The 18,690-nt window shown below is 49.7% G+C and overlaps 4 protein-coding genes across 4 annotated transcripts; 3 read left to right on the forward strand and 1 right to left on the reverse strand.

The window, feature by feature from the left end:
- Positions 1 to 828: 828 nt before the first annotated feature.
- On the reverse strand, positions 829 to 2,162 carry BGZ61DRAFT_356582 (uncharacterized protein; the record flags this gene model as incomplete). The annotated part of the gene is made up of 3 exons (XM_046240799.1): positions 829 to 1,569; positions 1,627 to 1,876; positions 1,939 to 2,162. 3 exons carry the CDS (start codon positions 2,160 to 2,162, stop codon positions 829 to 831), a joined length of 1,215 nt encoding a protein of 404 aa, XP_046102550.1.
- A 2,372-nt stretch (positions 2,163 to 4,534) lies between these two features.
- Positions 4,535 to 5,881, forward strand: BGZ61DRAFT_356599 (uncharacterized protein; the record flags this gene model as incomplete). Its single annotated transcript, XM_046240801.1, has 3 exons — positions 4,535 to 4,693; positions 4,775 to 5,062; positions 5,120 to 5,881. 3 exons carry the CDS (start codon positions 4,535 to 4,537, stop codon positions 5,879 to 5,881), a joined length of 1,209 nt encoding a protein of 402 aa, XP_046102551.1.
- Positions 5,882 to 10,771: 4,890 nt separating this feature from the next.
- On the forward strand, positions 10,772 to 12,312 carry BGZ61DRAFT_549271 (Intradiol ring-cleavage dioxygenase; the record flags this gene model as incomplete). The annotated part of the gene is made up of 2 exons (XM_046255425.1): positions 10,772 to 11,147; positions 11,201 to 12,312. 2 exons carry the CDS (start codon positions 10,772 to 10,774, stop codon positions 12,043 to 12,045), a joined length of 1,221 nt encoding a protein of 406 aa, XP_046102552.1. The 3' UTR covers positions 12,046 to 12,312.
- A 2,759-nt stretch (positions 12,313 to 15,071) lies between these two features.
- Positions 15,072 to 15,852, forward strand: BGZ61DRAFT_534500 (uncharacterized protein; the record flags this gene model as incomplete). The annotated part of the gene is made up of 2 exons (XM_046254154.1): positions 15,072 to 15,348; positions 15,404 to 15,852. 2 exons carry the CDS (start codon positions 15,072 to 15,074, stop codon positions 15,850 to 15,852), a joined length of 726 nt encoding a protein of 241 aa, XP_046102553.1.
- Between the last annotated feature and the right edge of the window lie 2,838 nt (positions 15,853 to 18,690).

An 18,690-nucleotide genomic window follows, 5' to 3' on the forward strand; every position in this document is an offset into this window, starting at 1 on the left:
GACCGAGCACAGATTGCCAGGGTCCGCATTAGTATTTACGACGTTTTATCTGTTTGCAGCACCGAATGCCTAAGTCCGGCCATGCTCCGGAGAACCTGGCCATCGCTCCCAAACAAGCAGGCATTGTAGACCCCGAGCGTTCCCTCAGATCTCTCAATCTAGAAAAGCCCCCCTTCGAACCCTTGATAAAAAGCAATAAGATGATAAAACATCAGTCTGGCCTGATCTCTCCTGCTGACCCTGGGGAAATCAGCCAGGGGATTGCAGCCGACGACCGCAGTTACCAGGATTTGAATCCCTCGTCAGTCTCAATGCCGCATCTCACCCATTCCATCTCGGTTGCTCTGTCCGTCCCCCTGTCAGATGCAGTGCTAGGGTCACACTGTGACCTTCCCCTGTTCAGCCTCTCGAACCGTCCAAGCCTCCAAGCCTCCAAGGTGCTAGGAACAAAGATGGGTGGGGCCGCCGTGGAACCTGGTTGACTTGCCCCGTGTCCTTCGATGCGACATGGCCGAACCTTAAAGAGGCAAAGTCTGGGACAACAGTGGCGAGTGTACAGGGGTGGGAGGACGAAGATGGACGCCAGAAGTCCTGTTCCAGGTACCGGGTGAGGCGAGGGGTTCGTGAACGATACTCGCGGGCACTCAGCATACTACGGAAGACAGAGGAGCACGCGGAGGGGGGGGCATTATCTGAGTTAAATCTTGTATTTCGACTCTAATTGGCATCACAGGTTGTCGTTAAAATTAAAAGGTGACACATGGTGCCGTAGAAGAGGAAGGCTATGTACTAGATATGTACTGAGACGGTATTCCGCGTGGGGCGCATTTACAAGTAGACGTAGCAGAAAGGGCCATCGAGGGTGCTCATGAGGTCCTTGATCTGCTGCTTCTCGCCAGCCCAGCCGTACTCGACGTAGTCGTCGAAGGTGGTGTTGGCACTGGCGGGGATGTCCAAGAAGGTGTTGGTGCCCATCAGCGCAAGGTCGCTGTACATGCGCTTGGCGGGGCTCAGCATCTGCCAGATCCACCAGACACGGTCGATCATGGAGTGGTGAAGGTAGAAGGCAGGGTCGCCGGGAGAGGTGTAGACATCACGGCCGGGGTCACCGCCGAGGGAGTAGTGGCCACCGCCGTGGATGCCAATGTCACCGCCTCCGGGGACGCCCTGCATCATCATCTGGAAGTCGTAGACGTTCTTGGGCTTGAGGATGTTGTTGAGGATGCCGGTGGCGTTGGAGTATCGCGTGTTGACGGCATTGCTGAGATCTCGCTTCAAGCAGCGAGGGTTCCACGCAAGGGGGTTGGAGGCGGACAAGGAGGTGCCGCCGGGCAGGTCGAGGGCCGCAGGGCCCAGGTTGACTGACATATCCTTGAAGGGACCAGTCTTGACACAACCGCCACCGGAACCGGCGGGCAGGTAGATGGGCGGCAGGCCCGTGGAGGCGCCGAGGACGACATCCGCCTGGCCAGGGATGTACGCACCGTCGCTGCCCATGGAGTAGTCGCTGCCATCGAACATGGAAGACGTGTTCAGGCCGGAGACGGCGGTGATGGCCCAGTCCCAGTACTACGGTTGGTTGTCAGTTGGATGGTCTGATAGGTGGCGGGGTGAGACGTGGCTTACGGGTTGAGTGCCGGTGTAACCGCACTCCTCACGAAGCGCCTCCTCGTACAGCCAGGTGAAGTACCGGTGCCACGAGAGGAAGTTGCCCGTGTAGTGGATGCTCAGGGTCTGGTTGATGTGAGTCGCGACGAAGTCATCGAAGCGAGTCTTGGCACCGGGAGCCACAGACGAAGGTGTCAAGGCAGGCTTGGACTGGATACACTTGACGGCATCGACGTAGGCCTTCTTCTGCTTCTTGGTGAAGGTGTTCCTGCAGGGGTCCATGGTAAGCGCCACGCACGACATTGGGAGCGGCGGGATAGAGGGACTTACCACTCGCGGCGGATGCGGATGTTGCTCCAGCTGCAAGTGCTGCCGCGCTTCTCTGCGCTCTGAGCAAGTTCTTGGGCCTGGTCGTAGGCGGCCTGAGCCAGGCTGGTGATCTCGTCCAGGTTGGTGATCTCTGGCGCAGCAGCAGTAGTGCTGCTACCGGCGGGAGCGGCTAGCACGCCAGAGGCGGCGTTGAGGGCCAGGACGGTGAGGAATGAGGCACGCATTGTGGCAGTCAACGAAGAATGAGACAAGCGAGAGACGAGATATGCAGGGGCTCACGTTTTCGACACCTTGGGGTGGTTGGCTTGGATGGAGGTGAAGTGACAAGACAGACGCCCTCAACGCAGCCGGACAACCAACTATATAGTCGTCCTCGGCCGGCAATGGAGACTACAGCGAGGATCCCAACCAACACATTGGAACGTGCAGGGCCCCCCGAGGTCGAACTACGGGAGCAGTGGAACGAGGGGACTCCGGACGGCGGACTATCGACAGAACCCATGAGAACCCAAAGCCCGCGCATGAGGCCCCTCACCGTCGCGGCAAATTGGCCACGCCGGGGGAGCCTTGGAGCAGAGGGAAAAAACTCTCCGTTGCGGGCTGTGTCGACTGCGATGGCATGAAGCTGGGCAGGCAAGATGCGGCATCGCGCAGAGCACTTCATTCCGCCACTGCAGCTGACAGCGCCGACTCGTTCGTGGGCCCACCATCGCCCTGGATGCTGAGTCGAGTCGCCGGGGCAGCCCTGCGCGGAGCCCTGAAAGAAAAGCCTTGGATCAATGGATTCGCTGCGGACGAGATTCACGTCTAGATCAGATTTCGAAATCGGAGGGGGCCTTGGGATGCGTCGCCATGTCCACACCCTCAGGGATCCGGCATTTACGCTGCAGGGCTGGCGCCGACACTAACAGCCAACAGTCGCCAGGGGGAATGCCCGCATGCTTCCGAAGATGCCCACGCGGTAGGCACAGATGGCCTACTGTACGTATTGTATTGCATGCTAACGTAGCATTGCGCTGTAAGTCCAGGCTTCGACCGGCCATGTTCCAGGCTTCGACCAGCCCGACCCCATGCTTCCATCCCCCCCTGTCCCGGCGAGCAATGGCACGCAACAGCGTCTTCTGCTGGACGAATTGGCGCTGTGCCCTGCCTCGATCCCCTGCAGATCCCCCTGCGGATCCCCGGCGCTTGACGGGCTGGGAAAAACGGACTCCATCCGCGAGGACCACACGGCCCCAGGACAGGGAACGCAGCAGGGACGACGAGTTGCAGGCGTTAATCGTCAACACTAAGGTTGGCAGGGCCAGCACCGCATCCTTGGAAGCCCGTCAGCGCTGCTCGACTGTTGATCCGGAAGGGTTCCGTTCGGGATGTGGGCTGAATCTCGCTGATTGACGAGCCACCCGTGCGGTAGCCGGATCTGGCGCCGCAGAAAACAGGTTGTGCGCTGGAAGCCCGAGAGATCCGCGTGTTGATCCCTTTGGCGCGCGTGAAGCCACCACGGCGCGATCCAAACCCCAGGTTTTCTCCCGTTTTAGCATGGACGAGAGGGATCCCTAATTAATACTTCTAGCACAGAGTAGCACATAGTATAACGCCCCCCCCTCAGTGCCAAACCCCCCTCGGCCCAGTCAGTGCCACGGGAGTCCTGTCTCCCGTCCCGTCACCGGCTCCAGGCAATGTCGACTGATTTCCGCCTCCTCGTTATCGTTATTAGTTCCTTCTTGGCTCTGTCGCCACCGATGTCACCCCTAACCAGCCGCGGGGCCACCGTCGGTGCGGCTTTTTGCCCTGCTGGTGGAGCATCCTTACGAGACGGGGCGCCATGGCTCGGCCGAAAAAGGACTAACGACGTTGGAGATGCAGACCAGGTACCGGCTTGCATCCAGTGGAAAACCCCTTGTTGGACCATGTTCACCCCATGACGAGGCCGTCCATTTACTGGAAATTGAAGGTCCTGGGATACATGTTCTTCCACCGCATCGTACCACATCTCGCCGTCAGAGTCTCCCTCCGCGTGCCATATCAACAGTAATTATGTCAATGCGAGTCAGTCCAGAGGCCATGGCATCGCAACACCAGCACGTCTCCGTGCTATGGCGCGGGATGCTTCCTTGGTCGACGGGCGCGGTCGGCGAGGGCTGCGGTTCCGCTGTTGGAATCCGTCTCCCTCGGCCGCCTTGATGCTGCTCGGAACGGCCTAACAGTCGCCGACTATAACGATAAGGGACTCTGGCTGCCCGCGTGCGTCTCTTCGTACGAGTACGAGCACCCGAAAATGGAGTGATGGATGGATGGATGCGGCTGGGGCGGTCCCTGATTCATGCTGCGTGGCTTGCAGCCAAGTCGATGTGGGACGCCATGTCTTACCTGCGTCTTACCTACTACGTAGTACGTCGCACGCTCACACTCGACGAATCCCCTGGCTTGTGAATCCTCCCAGGTCCTTGGCCATGTTCCCTCTCTTCCACGTGGAGGAGGAAAAAAGCTGGCCCCCAACTATCCCGCCGTCCCGTCTTCTTATTGTTCCCTGCCCCGTTCCCTTTGTCCCATCGCCCAACGCCTCGGGGACATTTCCACGCACCCAGCCTCCACCATGGATTCGCGTGCAGATGTTGTGCTGCCCTCGAATCCGAACGAGAACGGGGCGACGGGCATCTTGGCGGCCACCACCTTCGTCGTCTGTCTGGCGACCATCACCGTCATTGCCCGTCTCTACGTCCGATTCCTCATCATCCGCAACACAGGATGGGATGTACGTTCAAACCCCTCCACCACTTTGCTTTTTATGTGTTCGTCAACTGTGGGCTCACAATGCTGACTGCCTTCTTCGCAGGATTGGTTCATGGTCATGGCCATGACCTTGGCTTGGGCCGGTCAGGGAACCATCTTCGGGCAGGTTGCTCATGGCGCAGGACAACATGTTGGCGACGTCGATCCGGCCGTCTACATGATCGGCATGAAGCTTAACTTTATCAGCCAGCCCATCTTCTTGATTGCCATCTGCATAGTTAAGCTTTCGGTGGGATCATCCCTGCTTCGGATTGCCTCGACCAAGTTTTATCGCGTTCTCATCCTGTCAATCATGGGCTTCATGGCCTTCTATACCGTCGGATGTTTCTTCGTATGTTGATGAAACCCGAACCTGGATCAAGCCATTTCGCTAACTTTCAGTCAACAGACAATCATGTTCCAATGTACCGATATCCGTATTCAATGGGACAGAACAGTCAAGGCGACCTGCTGGACCAAAAACACGCTCCTGGGTCTATCGTACACCAACTCCGCACTCAACATCATTACCGATCTCCTCTTCGCCATTGTTATCCCCACGCCGATGCTGTGGAACCTCAACGTGCACTTCCGCACCCGCGTCAGTCTCATCGCCATTCTCGGCCTCGGTGTCTTCGCTTGCGCGGCCGCCGTTGTCAAGCTCGGCTACGTTACCAACTACGGAAAACTCGGCGACTGGCTTTGGGATTCTCAGAACATCACCATCTGGTCGTGTGTCGAACTCAACGTCGGAATCATTGCCGGTAGCTTGCCTTGCCTGCGACCAATCTTCAGGCGCATCCTCGGCAGCACGTACGGCAAGAGCTCCCGAAAGACGCCGACTGGTGGCAACACCAACTACGGCCGCGGTACCATGCGAAGTGGCAGCAACTGGCATGCACTGGGCAGCGGTCGACGTGATGCCCCCGACGACCAAACGGACGAGACGAGCAGTCAGAGGGCAATCAATGCCACCGGCCTCGACGAATACGAGCTTCAGAACCGGATAGCAAGCCCACAAGGCATCACAAACAAGACGACAATTCTCACGCAAATGGATGCCAAATCCAGTGATGAGAGTATCGACCGCTTGGGCCAGTACACGCCTGGCATCACCAAGACCACTGTTACAACGGTTGAGGTCTCCAAATCGGATTCCTCATCCCCTTAACCATCATGTAATAACTTTTTTTTATGTCAGCACTTGCTCTATGACTCTTCCTTTCGGCACAATGTGCTTCCTTGCAACATGGAAGGCTCGGGTTCATCGCAGACCTAGGTGGAATGGGGCTTACGTTGAGGGCAATGGCGCATTTGAATGGATTGAACACTTCATATGAACATCTTCTTTTCAAGCTCGCTAGACCCTCAATACTGAGGCTGGGTATATGGTTGCGAGAACCTCCGATGGATTTTAATGTATGATACCAACATGACAAGGACATAGTAAATATAGGTTTAATAAAAATAGTAAAATCAAGTCTTCTCTCCCGATCCATCTGCGCTATTGATACTGAGATGGTCGCCAATTGTTTAGTTACATGTGACTAATAATGGTCGGACCATTCGCCGAAGAGTATAAAGGTCAAAATTTTGTACAGATTAGAGATAGGGGTATCAGTTGTCCACTCTGCACTTTTTTTTCTCTGGTTTGAGTCTTTGAGGCGTATTGGCCAGCGAGTGTCCTAGCTTTTATTCACTCCTTTTCGCCCACTTTTTCGAAGATCTCAAGTATTTGCTGTGTGATCATATTCTCCAGCTAATTTAGTGTTAATTGTTAGTGGTGATGGCAAGAGCCCGACTTAACAAAGGTGTTGGGCCGACAAGCAAGCATCTGATCTCTGCACGCTTTACGGAGAGTTTGCTGGTAGATGCAGTTGACTTAAGCTACGAGGCTAGTTTTCTCTATACAATATTTGTCTAGTTTCATTCAATGCTAGAGGTGAACACAACAGGAATCAGACCTCAGCATCCCTACCCTATACCACATGTCACAACGTCTTCGCCATGGAAATTTTCTATTGCCGTAATGTGGATTCATCGGTCAAATCAATGAATTCGCTCCCAATTTGAGGCAAATATTTATAGATATGTTGTAATTGAGTATTCTAGCTTGTTGTTAATGTTGCAAATGCAGCTGTTGACTTTAAATAAAGTTTAAGCTTATCTTCACCAGCCTAGGATTGAACAGATTTGCCTTGCAAAAACAAAATCTACTCTTCAAAGCTCCAAGACTATCTTGTAGACATCTGAGATGAGATTTTATACTCTAGAATCGCGCTGGCCTTTGCCCACAAACTTTCCCCTTTGAGATATTATTCGGCGAGGTCCCAAGGATCAAGAAAATGCACCGAGAATAGCATAATACTCTTAGAATATCTCTCCCCCTACCTTTTACCAAATTCGTATCTCTTCTAACACCAAGCCATTGCTCCAAACCTGTCGTAGCAAGTAGATGTCACATGACTATGTTCGTGTTCGGTGCGTGTTCAATAGTCTCTACGTGGAGTTCGTTGGTTACAAACAGGCATTTTCCATTCGGACTTGAGTTTAGGCTAGAATTAACCTCAAGGTAACGGTTACACGTCCGAGCAAGACCCTTGCTTTCTTTCCTATACAATGGGGGGTCAATAGGCAAGGGCCGTTGGTTCTCGGCCACAGATCCGACAATGTCACTCTCCAAGCAGGGTTCTTCGTCGAAGGTGGTAAAATGCCAATACTAGTCGCACATATCAACCAATTGCTCACAAGCACAAGCAACTTCGCTTCACGATCGGAGGAAACATCCAGGTCGTGGATTGGCACTTTGGGCAGAGAAGATAAACGAGAGGTCTATGTGGAAAAGATTACCATTTATCACCTGGCTGCAAAGGATGCCTGGCACAGGGAGACGCCTACTGGAACTTGTAGAAAAAAAGCATAGGCGGCTCTCAATAAAAATAAGGGGTTAGGAGGAGCTTGCTATCATGCCGAACTGTGCACGTGGATTTGCAGCCAAGGCGGATTCGCCGATAGGCCACATGCCTCCTCGGCACCAAGTCCAAAATGGACAATCAGAATACGAACCGGGAATGTGGGAGCCACGTGGGCCACTCCAGCCACAACAGAACGGAGAGTCCGGCTTTGAGTTTGACAGGGGCGGAGGGTGGCAGTGTAACATCAAAGTCTGTGCGGGCCAAGAGGCCGGAACAGAGGCAGATTATGGGCAGCATCCCGGCATAACGTTGGTGAACTTTTGTTTTCACGATGGGAGTCTTGGCATACAATGGAAATGAATGAAAACGGACTAGACAATCCATAATGCCTATCTCGTGAGCAATTGAGGCGTAATTGATCATCGTCCTAGATGCGTTGCGCGGCCAATTTTAAATGTGCCGAGGCATGTGATGTGGGATTCGTCGGGAATTATTCCAATGTCCAATTGTGTTCACACTTGGAAATAGTAACAGAATGGCGTTATGGAAGGCTACTAAAATTTGACTTGATCCGTTTTCAAGCATCATGATAAGACCCTCGGCCAGTATTAGCAGGTCAAAAGCAGAATTCTAGAAACAGCGACCATAGGCTTCCAACCTACGGGTTGTGGGCGGCACAGTGATGATGAAACAGGAACATATGCAGGTATACTGAAAATAGTACTGAGGTATCATCACACCCAGAGAAATAGCTTGAAATGTCTCAACGATTATTGGAAGTTGAGTAGAATATGTGCGTTATAGTGGGCTACCAGGTTATTGCAGCGGCACTGCAACGAAATCGTCACACCGCGACTCTGCACGATGATCTGACGGCTCGATGAAGGAAAAGAAGCGAGTACCACTCAACCAACCAATTATAGTGTTAGTTTATGCCTTGCGGTAATACTCAATGAAGCCAATGTAGGGAATCCATCAATGGAAGAGGAAGATGATAATCCCAGTCTCAAAATCAAAGGCTCTAGGGTAGGATTGCGTACACGGGAACTAACCAACTCCATGGTGTTTGGTCACTGCAAACGTGCAATTAGAATTTAACACAAGCTAATTACGGTTCCATCATACTAGATTTAAGGGAATTAGTGCAATTGTCACCTCGAATCTATGACTTTTCGTCATTCCGTTCTCCCTTTGGACGCAATGCACACGATTGAGGCTATTCGTAACGACAAAGTCCGGGTAATGACTGATTCCAGAAGGAGCGGAATGATCAACGTTGCATGCAGGATTGACAACAAGGAGGCCGCCGTGCATTTCTCAGGGAGCCAAGATCCTTGCTAAATCCCCCTCTGGTCGCGTTGGTGGCGCCCTTGAAGCCGTTTCGAAGGGCTCTGCAAAGGGTGGAAGGCTTACGCGTCCAATAAGCTTAAAACCTTTTACCCCTCATCCAATCACGGGATGCGGGTTTAGGACACACACAGTAGGGTCGCTTTGGACCTGAATCCTGCATTAAATTGCCCAGGCGTCTACAGAGTGCCATGGGAGCTGTCATAAAAAAATCCTGATATTTCTAGCGAGTTTCGTTAAGGCGCCTCGTCGTCAGTGTTTGCCATCGGTGTGGCGTAGCGGCTTTGCTAGCCGCCTTGCCTCGTGGGAGCGTTCGTGGCTCGAGCGGATCCAGCACCCAAGAGAGGAAGTGATGGCCTCGCAGCATTGAACAAGACCCAATCAAGATTTATTCCTCCAATTGCGCGAACCAGGGAGCCCCATTGACCCGGGCCTCTTCGTCCTCCCACATGCCTCCCGTCGCGATGTCTTTTTGTTTCTGGCCCGGAGCATTCGTCATGAGAAACCGCGGGCTTCGCATTGGTCCTCGGCACTGTCGCCCTGGCCCCGGTTAACAGTGGAGATGATGTCACAGCGCAAGCCCCCTAAATTAGACATAATGGAAAGTTCTTTCGGCTGGACCGAGGCATGGAGGAGACGGATGCTTTGCTTTGACTTGCTGGCCTTGATTTCCTCCATTGCCGCATCTCTGTTTGGCTAATTCAGGCAGGGAAGCCTCCCGAGCGTGAATAATTATACACCGCTCGACGGTCCTAGAGTCTAGATTTCAGGCATCCTTGGTTTTCGTAAATTTCATCGCCCTGGAAACGCAAGAAGAAGTCTGGATGAAGTTAAAAAAGTCGGTTTCTGGGGTCTAACCCTGGCAAGATGGGAACAAAACGCTGGCTTCGTTGTCCCTCGAGCAGCATTCACACGCGGCTCCAATCTGCCAAGACCAATGAGAGGGCGGGTAGTCGGCATGAGATCGACATTGTGCGACAATCTTCCGTCCATTCAGTCTAGTTGCATTTCGACTTTCATCTTGCCTCGTCCCGGGACCTGCCAAGGCTGTCACGTCAAGGCGAAGCCACATCTCGGGAGGTGGGAGACGCTCCGGGCGCCGCCTCAATTGGCCCTGCGCCGGGCGAGGCTTGCGCGTCCCGGCCGGCCCCCTGATGCGTCTCCCACAGCCATTGACCAATTGCCAGCGACTCGACGTCGGTATTTGGTTTCAAGGTTTCTGGATGTGGACGACGAGCCCGCTTGCTTTGTTTCGCGCCGCCTCTGATAGGCCCAGCCGTTCTCAAACAGGGCTGCGTCATCCTCCCAACTCCCGTCTACCGTGGCATTCATGCGGATTCGTCCCCAGCGGCGCACGAGGACCAGTCCAGCGTCCGCTCCGCGTACGTTCCGCAGCGGTGGGGATCCCCGCAAACTGACTAAGTTGGCGGCGTTGGGAAGAAACAAGAGTAGGGAGGGACGATTACGCAGTCGGTGTGAACGCGTAATTGGAGCCTTGGCTTCGTCAACGAGGCTCTCACGATGAGCCCCACATTCAATACACGGATCACGATTTGAGCACGTCTATGCCGTCACAACATAGACCGCTTGATCAATATATATATCATCAATGGAACGCATCTTGTAATATCTCTTCATCCTCACCAGCCTCAACACACTCTCACAACACTCACAACACTCTCGACACTCTCACATCCAAGCAACCATCCGCTGCAGGTCTCAGCACTCTCATCTCACTTGTCCAGCCTTGCTTCCAGCCTTTCCAAGTCTCTTAGAACCTTCGGTTTCTCACAGTCAACATGCGTTTCGCCAACAATGCCATCGCCAGCCTTGCTCTCCTGAGCGGAGTTGCCATTGCCCACCCCGGCCACAACGTCGCCGAGGAGGCCGCTGAGCGCCGCGACTTCCTTCAGTCCGTCAAGCGTGCTTCTCTCGCCCACTGCGCCGACAAGCTCAAGGCTCGCGGTGTCGAGGCCCGAAACGTCGCCCGTCGCTCTGCCCAGCTCGAGAAGGCCCGCCAGAAGCGCGGCCTGAAGAAGCGTGACCTCGACAGCGTCCTCGCCACTTCTCACAACCAGACCGATCAGGGATATACCGTCAACACCGACGCCGCTACTCTCTTCTCCGGAATCAACTCTTGCGTCCTCACCCCCGAGGTCACCCAGGGACCTTACTGTAAGTTTACATGAACAAGTTCATCGATAACCTGTACTGACACTTCATTTCAGACGTTGCTGGCGAGTATGTCCGCGAGAACATCGTCGAGGACCAGGGTGGTCTCGATATCGTTCTTGACTACCAGGTCATTGATGTCGACACTTGCGAGCCTATCCCTGATGTCTACCTCGAGATGTGGCACTGCAATTCTACCGGTGTCTACTCCGGTATTGTTTCCAGCGGCAACGGTGACAGCTCCGACGAGACCAACATCGACAACACCTGGCTGCGTGGTATCCAACTGACCGACGATGATGGTGTTGCTCAGTTCGAGTCCGTCTTCCCTGGCCACTACACCAGCCGTGCCACCCACATCCACATCATGATTCACACCAACGCCACGCTGCTCGCCAACCAGACCCTGGGCATGGACAACTATGCTAGTCACGTTGGCCAGGCCTTCTTCGACCAGGACCTGATCACCGAGGTCGAGCTTCTCGCCCCCTACAACACCAACACCCAGGAGCTCACCACCAACGCCGAGGACTCCATCCTGAGCGAAGAGGTTGCCACTGAGGGAGTCGACCCCGTCATGGAGTACACCCTGCTCGGAGACAGCGTGTCCGACGGCCTCTTCGCCTGGTTGGCCTTCGGAATCAACTCTACCTTGTCCCAGTCCATCACCCCTGCCGCCTACCTTTACGCTGAGGGCGGTGTTGCCAACTCCAACTCCGGCGGCGGTATGGGCGGCGGCTCCGGCGGCCCCAGCGGCACTCCCGGTAGCGGCCCCAGCGGCACCCCCGGCAGCGGCGCAAGCGGCAGTGCCCCCACTGGAGCTGCTCCCTCCGGCTTCACCAGCAGTGTTTCCACCTCTGCCGCGTCTACCACCACCAAGAGCAGCAAGTGCAAGGCCTAAATTCTCCCAACGCTTCAACCATTGGACTCGAACATCAGGGATCAATAGAACAAGGATAGAATCATGGGGTGAGAAAGGAGAGCCTTGGAGACATTCGAAAGGATTTGGCCTTTCAGTCTCCCAATCACTAGGCTCTGGAGTTCCGATTGCTTTATTCGGGAGAGCTGGCCTCTGAACAGTCAAGGGTTTGAGGGTTTCAAATGTACAAAACACGCAACGCATTAGATATAGATCATTGAGAGATTTGGATTTCCCATCTCTACCCACAATCAAAATTCGCATCATTCTGCGAGATTTTACAAAACAAAATTCCTGCCTGTGCTTTTTCCTCATGATAAAAGTTGTTAAACGTAAACTTTGTCTAATTAGTTGCCAAGAGTCTTAAAAATACCGCTTTCGAGTTCTTTCCAATCCTCGCTGGAACCGAGGTTCGTGGGGACGAGACCAACTCTTTTCACACGCTCATGAAGTAGCTATCCAGTTGAGCACATAAAGTGAAAGCTGGAAGCCTTGGGGATAATCTCAGAGTTTCATGGTCGTAATCAATCAAAATAAATACTAAGAAAGATCCTTTGTAAAAGAATATGGATAAGCAAGGTCAAAAGCATCTAAGCATCTCCACTCGCCGACTGTGCGGCACTCTCTACTAAAGAAAATCCAAGGTACCTTCTCAATATGCCCATCTAGCCTAAAGGGAGACTTGGTCGTGCAAATTTAAAAGTTTGTATCTTGTGAATGTGGGTTGCGACCGAGATCAATAGCTGACCAGCTCAAACCGGAGCCGTCCTTTCCTTCAAGTGTGTCGTCCACGTTGATTTCGATTATCAAATTAGTCTACTGCTCACTTTGACGGAAGTTATTCGAGTATCATCACTTTTCTAAGATATTCTGTCGAGAAGAGTAAGATCCGCGAATGGGAGCATTTGTGTGACCTTCTGAAGACACTCGTTGGCATCGGGATCCTCTCCTGCAACCCAAAGGCAAAATGCTGGCAGTCGTAAATGGACGTGGAATTGTAATGAGGACAGCCATCCTAGTTCGGGGTGTCAGACAGGATCTGAGGATTAGAAAGCTGTCGGGGTCATCCAGACTCGCCTACCTGTGGTGTCACGGAGAGACCTGCCCTGATAGTTGCAAGCTAAGCTGCGGTACTCCAGACCCACCGCGGATACCTTGGCTTGAACTTCGCCAAGAACCTTTCGGATGTATCCTCAGCCGGAATACCAGATGATTTTGCCACGCAAAACTTTGAGGCCTCTAGTTCTGAGGTCGGGATGCGTGCGCCGTGCGATAGGGCTTTAGAGCTGCTGATGATCGCCAACACTACAATGCACCTCCCACAAGGCAAAAGTTTTCAGTCTCCCCGATATGACGTTGAGAAGATGGTAGCTTGCTTTCAGTTTGGAATGCAACGCTTAGAGATATTTTGAATACGTAAGCCACTGGGACGCACAGAACCCGGTTCAAGCTTGCCGGTGATCGACAATATCTTTCCGGTGTCTGCTCAATTCAGGTGGGACGCACCAATCGGATTTGTATCGTCTCCTCCACTAAATGACAGGCCGGGCCGAGCGGTGTGGCTATCGTGGCAGCTAAAGCATAGTGTTCGGCCAACGGTGGTGGGACGGAAATTGGAGAAGTTTTGCGTTTATAATCTAAAACTTCGAGCCAAAGAAATCGGGAGATACAAGAGATCTCTGTGCCGAGCGGTACAGAAACGTTGGACCACGATGCCGGTTCCAAGGAGACGCATTTGGCATCGCGATGATCAGCTGGGCATTAACAAAGTCTAGAAATAGCCCGCCGCGGAGTTGCACATCATTCCCGAATGCCTGCCTCCGCACACCGTTTCCCTTCCCCTTGGACAGCGTGATTGGCAGGGCTGACTCAAGATCAGCAATGGCGCTCCCCCGATACGGTTCTGTTGTGATCATCATGCCCCAGAATGGAGACGCCGCGGGGAGGGAATTTCCTTCCGATTTCAGGTAGCACCAACCGGAAGGTCGGATCCCAAATCTCTCGAATGCCGATCGACATAGTTTATTTAGGCTTGGCTTCGACACTTGGCTTCAACCATTGACGATGTGGCCCCACGCGGGGAGACAGCAACGAGGATAATTCCCAGCGGTGATTCCCATTCCGTCCTGGGGAAAACAGTGGCTTGAACCCTGCCGTGATCGACAGAGCCACAATCGCGCCAGCATGGATTATCCTAATAAACCGCCTTAGAGCTCGACCATTCTTAGCTCCCACAATTCAGCCCAGCCCGCATTAAATTTCCCGCGGCTTGCTTGTTAGACCAGCCCTCCATCGTCAGTGGCTGATGACGTCTGAAGCCTCATGCTGCACAATTTGCTGGCAGGGCCAATCTCAAACAATAGCGTCGCGAGCACGGGTCTGGTAGTTTTTAATACCATTCCGCAATAGGGTGCAGGTCGGCTTCAAGCCAGTACGGCAATGGAGGCCCAATTATGAGATGAATGAATATGCCATCAGAGTGGTACGGGCAAAGTACAACTAGTAACAAACTTGTGGTTTAACGTAGAAGATGATCATTGGGTAATGACTTCAGATGGCTGGCAAGAATGGCACTTAGACGCCTCATGCACGATTAAGCTCGCCAAGTCAATGATCTACTCGCCTACCTGGATTCCTGCCCGACTGCCGCTTAGCCTATCCATCGACCCGAGGCTTTGACATGGCGGCATGGCTTTGTGGGGCGGGTTGGATCTGCAAGGACAGCTCTGGTAACTAAACCACTTTATGAGAGAACGATCAGCAGTGGTGCTGGCAAGCCTCCTTTCCTGTACGGAGTAGCTCCTGGGCGATCGACCAAGCACCATGGTCGGTCCTCCGTAGAGCTGATTATGTCCTGAAAGTTGTATAAGTATCCCGTGTTGTCCACCCCTTCAATCAATATCCTCATCCTCATCACATCCAACAATCACCAGCTTCAATAACAACACTACGACTCTTCTCCATCTATCCTTATCACCTTTTTACTTTCAACCATCAACTCTTTAATCATGAAGGCCGCTTTCTTTACCACCATTGCCACCATGGCCCTGTCTGCTTTTGCTGCTCCCGTCACCGACAACAAGGCTGTTCGAGCGGCCGGTGGCGCCTCAGACGCAGTGAAGACAGCTGATGAGATCATCACCACTGGACTCGGCGTCAAGCAGATCACCGATGCCATCACTACCACTCCCGGCAAGCGCCAGACCGACATCGGTGGCCTTTCCGGCTTGACCTCCACCCTCAAGACCCTCCTCGAAACTCTCCAGGGCCAGTCTGGTGGCTTCAGTACGATAGGCTCATTTTCCATGACATTCAAAAGTGTGCTAACATCTGCTTCTAGAGGATATTGCCGACCAAGTCAATGCTGGCAAGCTCACTCCAGACCAGGGTGCCGATGCCGCCATCCCCGGATTCCAGGACATGCACTACTCCCTCACCGAGGTCGTCACCTCCCTCACTGGTGCTGCCGGCCTTGACGTCGCTGATGGTGATGTCGACACCGTTCTCAACCTCGTTGTCGCCCTCGTTTCCATTGTTCTTGCCAACGTCAAAGTCATCGTCACCGTCACCGGCCTCCGACCTCAGCTGATCTCCCTCCTTCACTCTGTCTTCTCTATCCTGTCTAGCTTGCTTGTCCTGGTCATTGGCCTTGTCTCCGCCATTCTTCCTGGTCTGATTGCTGCCCTCACTCCTCTCCTGGCTGGTCTCGGCAACGGCCTTCTTGTCCCCGTCCTTACCCCTATTGTTGCCCTTCTGGCCAGCCTCAGCCTCCCCACCAACCTGGCTTAAAGATTGAGACACATCAATAGCCAGGCAAATTGGAAATGGAGGATCAATTCGACATTCGAGGCGTCATGTTTAACAAGTCTACTTCAGCATGAGCCATTAATTTACTATATCTGATAATAAAGCCACTCTAAAACAAAACGTACTCCTCTAATTCCATCGTGAACATAACCGCTCATTGACAAGTTTCATTCAACTTACAGTGATTAGTTCGAAAGCTCAATTACTAACGCAAGTTTGACTTGAAGTCAACACGGAAACCCCCCAATGTCCTTTGATCCACCGCCCCTTTCCGTTTCGAGAAATCCCCCCTGGCCATGGGTCCATCAACCACACCGCAAAAAAAAAAAACAGAACCACGGCCAAAAAAAACATACAACAGTGAGGATTCCCCGGTCGTCACCGACCCGAGTACTAATTCACCGCTTCTCAGCTTGACTAAGGGAGAGCGGACGGGATCCCGTATTTTTTAAGAGCTATGGTCGTATGTACCAGACGCAGTGTAAACAGAGGTTATAAATGCAGGCAAATATAACTTATCACTAACAACTTAAAGTAGATATTTCGATACCTAGTTAGAAGATAAGTTGATATTTCTCTGATATTACAATAGAAATTTATATACAGCTTGAGTGCGACGCAAAGCTAATAGGTGGATAAGGAACAATATAGGGCTTCTAGGTGATCTCGATTAATTGTTAGAACCGAAGAGAAGTATAGCGTTATAGCTCTATCTCCGCAAAGTCTTTTGCAGTGCTGTATTGAATGCTAGCCTGCTACAAAAATTGCTCCCGTCTCGTCATCACTAATTCCTGTTCAAGCTGCGGGTCGATAGGGATTATACGTTGTCCACGACCTCTACACCCACTGTACCTTATATCATTCACCCCTCTACTAGACAAAGAATATTTCGTACGTTTACATGGTGAAGCATCCGTGCTGTTGGTGAAATGGTTTCGCCTTTCCCCCAGTTAGGCCTTTGCTTTCAGTGGCCTATATGCTTACGCAAGATGTGGTGGCTCTGAGGCCGCCTATACCCGCACCGGGCCCGGTGCGTTTAATATCTGCACTAGGTCTGGTGCAAATAAGATTCCTTATATAAGCAACTAGAATTCCAGCAGCTACAGCGCCTATGGCAATTATAATAGCTATAATAATTATAGTGCTTATAGCAGCTATAGTAGCTATAGTATTGTATTAGTAGGAGAAGTACTTAGTGTGGATAGAATCTGTAATAGTAAGAATCTAAGATACTTTATAATTTAAAGTAAAAAAAAGTCTAGTAGTTAAAACTAGCTAAGGGAAATTAATAAGAAAGAAATATTAAGCATTTAATTAAGTGCTTTTAAATATAATAAGATAAAAAAGATTAATAAAAAATAGATAAAAGCTACTATAATAGCTAGTTAAAAAGTTAAGTTAAATAATAAAAACTATTTTAAAAAATTTAAAAAAAAATAAAAGTATATTTTTTTAATAAAAGCTTAGTTATTCTTTTAAGTAGTATTTAATCTAGTAAGTTAAACTTATTATTATTAAACTTTAATATATTTATTAGTATATATTTTTTCTTTTTTTTAATTAATAAAATATTTTTAGTTTTAATATATAATAATTAAATCTAACCTAAGAGTATAAAATAAGTTTAAGGTATATATATAACAGTTGGGTCTAATCTAAGAGTATAAAGTAGGTCCGAGGTATAAAGTATATAATTAAGTAAATTAGAATATTATAGTAAGTAATATAAGTTATAGTTTAATAATAGTAAAATAGTAAATTTAATATAACTAAATATATTAATAGCTAGTAAGGCTATCTATCAATAAAAGTACTAAATAAGTATTTATATACTAGTAGTACTTATATAGGCTTATTAAGTAAGAGTAAGTTCAATCTTATAGCTTATCCTAGAGAAGTAAGTTATATACCCGGGCTTATTTATATAGGGTAAGTTTGAAATTGATATTAAATAAAAAAGTAGATATATTATAATTCTACTAATTATAACTATCTAGTTCCAATCTAGGCTGTAATATAATATCTCCCCTTTTATTAGTTATATTTTATAGCTATATTTAAGATTATTTTTTATATATATATTAATATATTTTTAACTTACTTTCTTAATTATTTTAATATACTAATAGGATATCTAATTAAATTTTAAAATATCCCTTAAAATTCTATAATATTCTTAAGTTTATAGTAAGTAAATTAATTTTAGTTATTTTTATAAAAGAATTTAAGATTCTAATTTCTATTATAAATTTATTAATTCTTATTATTACTATTAAGAAATTTAATTTTAAGATAATATTATATTCTTATTATATTGCCTATAAATATATATATAAAATACTAAATAATAATTCTAAGAAATATAATTTTTATACTAATAAGAGTTATTCTTATAATAAAATTAATATTCCTCTTTATTTATATAAGTTTTAAGTTTAATTTTATTATTTTTCTTATTAAAATAAGAGTAGTAATTTAAGTTATTTTTAAGGTAAAGTATCTTAGTAATAAGAAGTTAAAGTTAGAGGAGGAGTTTCTTAAGAAGCAGGCTGCTCTCTAAGCCGCTTAGGCTGAGTTTAACCAATCTCTAGACCTTCTAGAGTATACTTATCGCTAATATTAGTCTTTATTTACTTAGGGGCATAAGATAACTTATTGTAGCTTAGAGTTTTTAAAGGAGTTAGAGGCTTTAGAGTAGGTAAAGTTAGAGGCTATTATTAATTTTTAGTTACTAGTATATATTAATATTATTAATTAGCTATTTTTTAGTTTTAGTAATAATTTTATAAGTATTAATTTTTTTTATTTAATTTTTTTTTT

This window comes from Ilyonectria robusta (genome assembly GCF_021365365.1).
Source record: "Ilyonectria robusta strain PMI_751 chromosome Unknown BGZ61scaffold_14, whole genome shotgun sequence".
NCBI classification, from domain to species: Eukaryota; Fungi; Ascomycota; class Sordariomycetes; order Hypocreales; family Nectriaceae; genus Ilyonectria; species Ilyonectria robusta.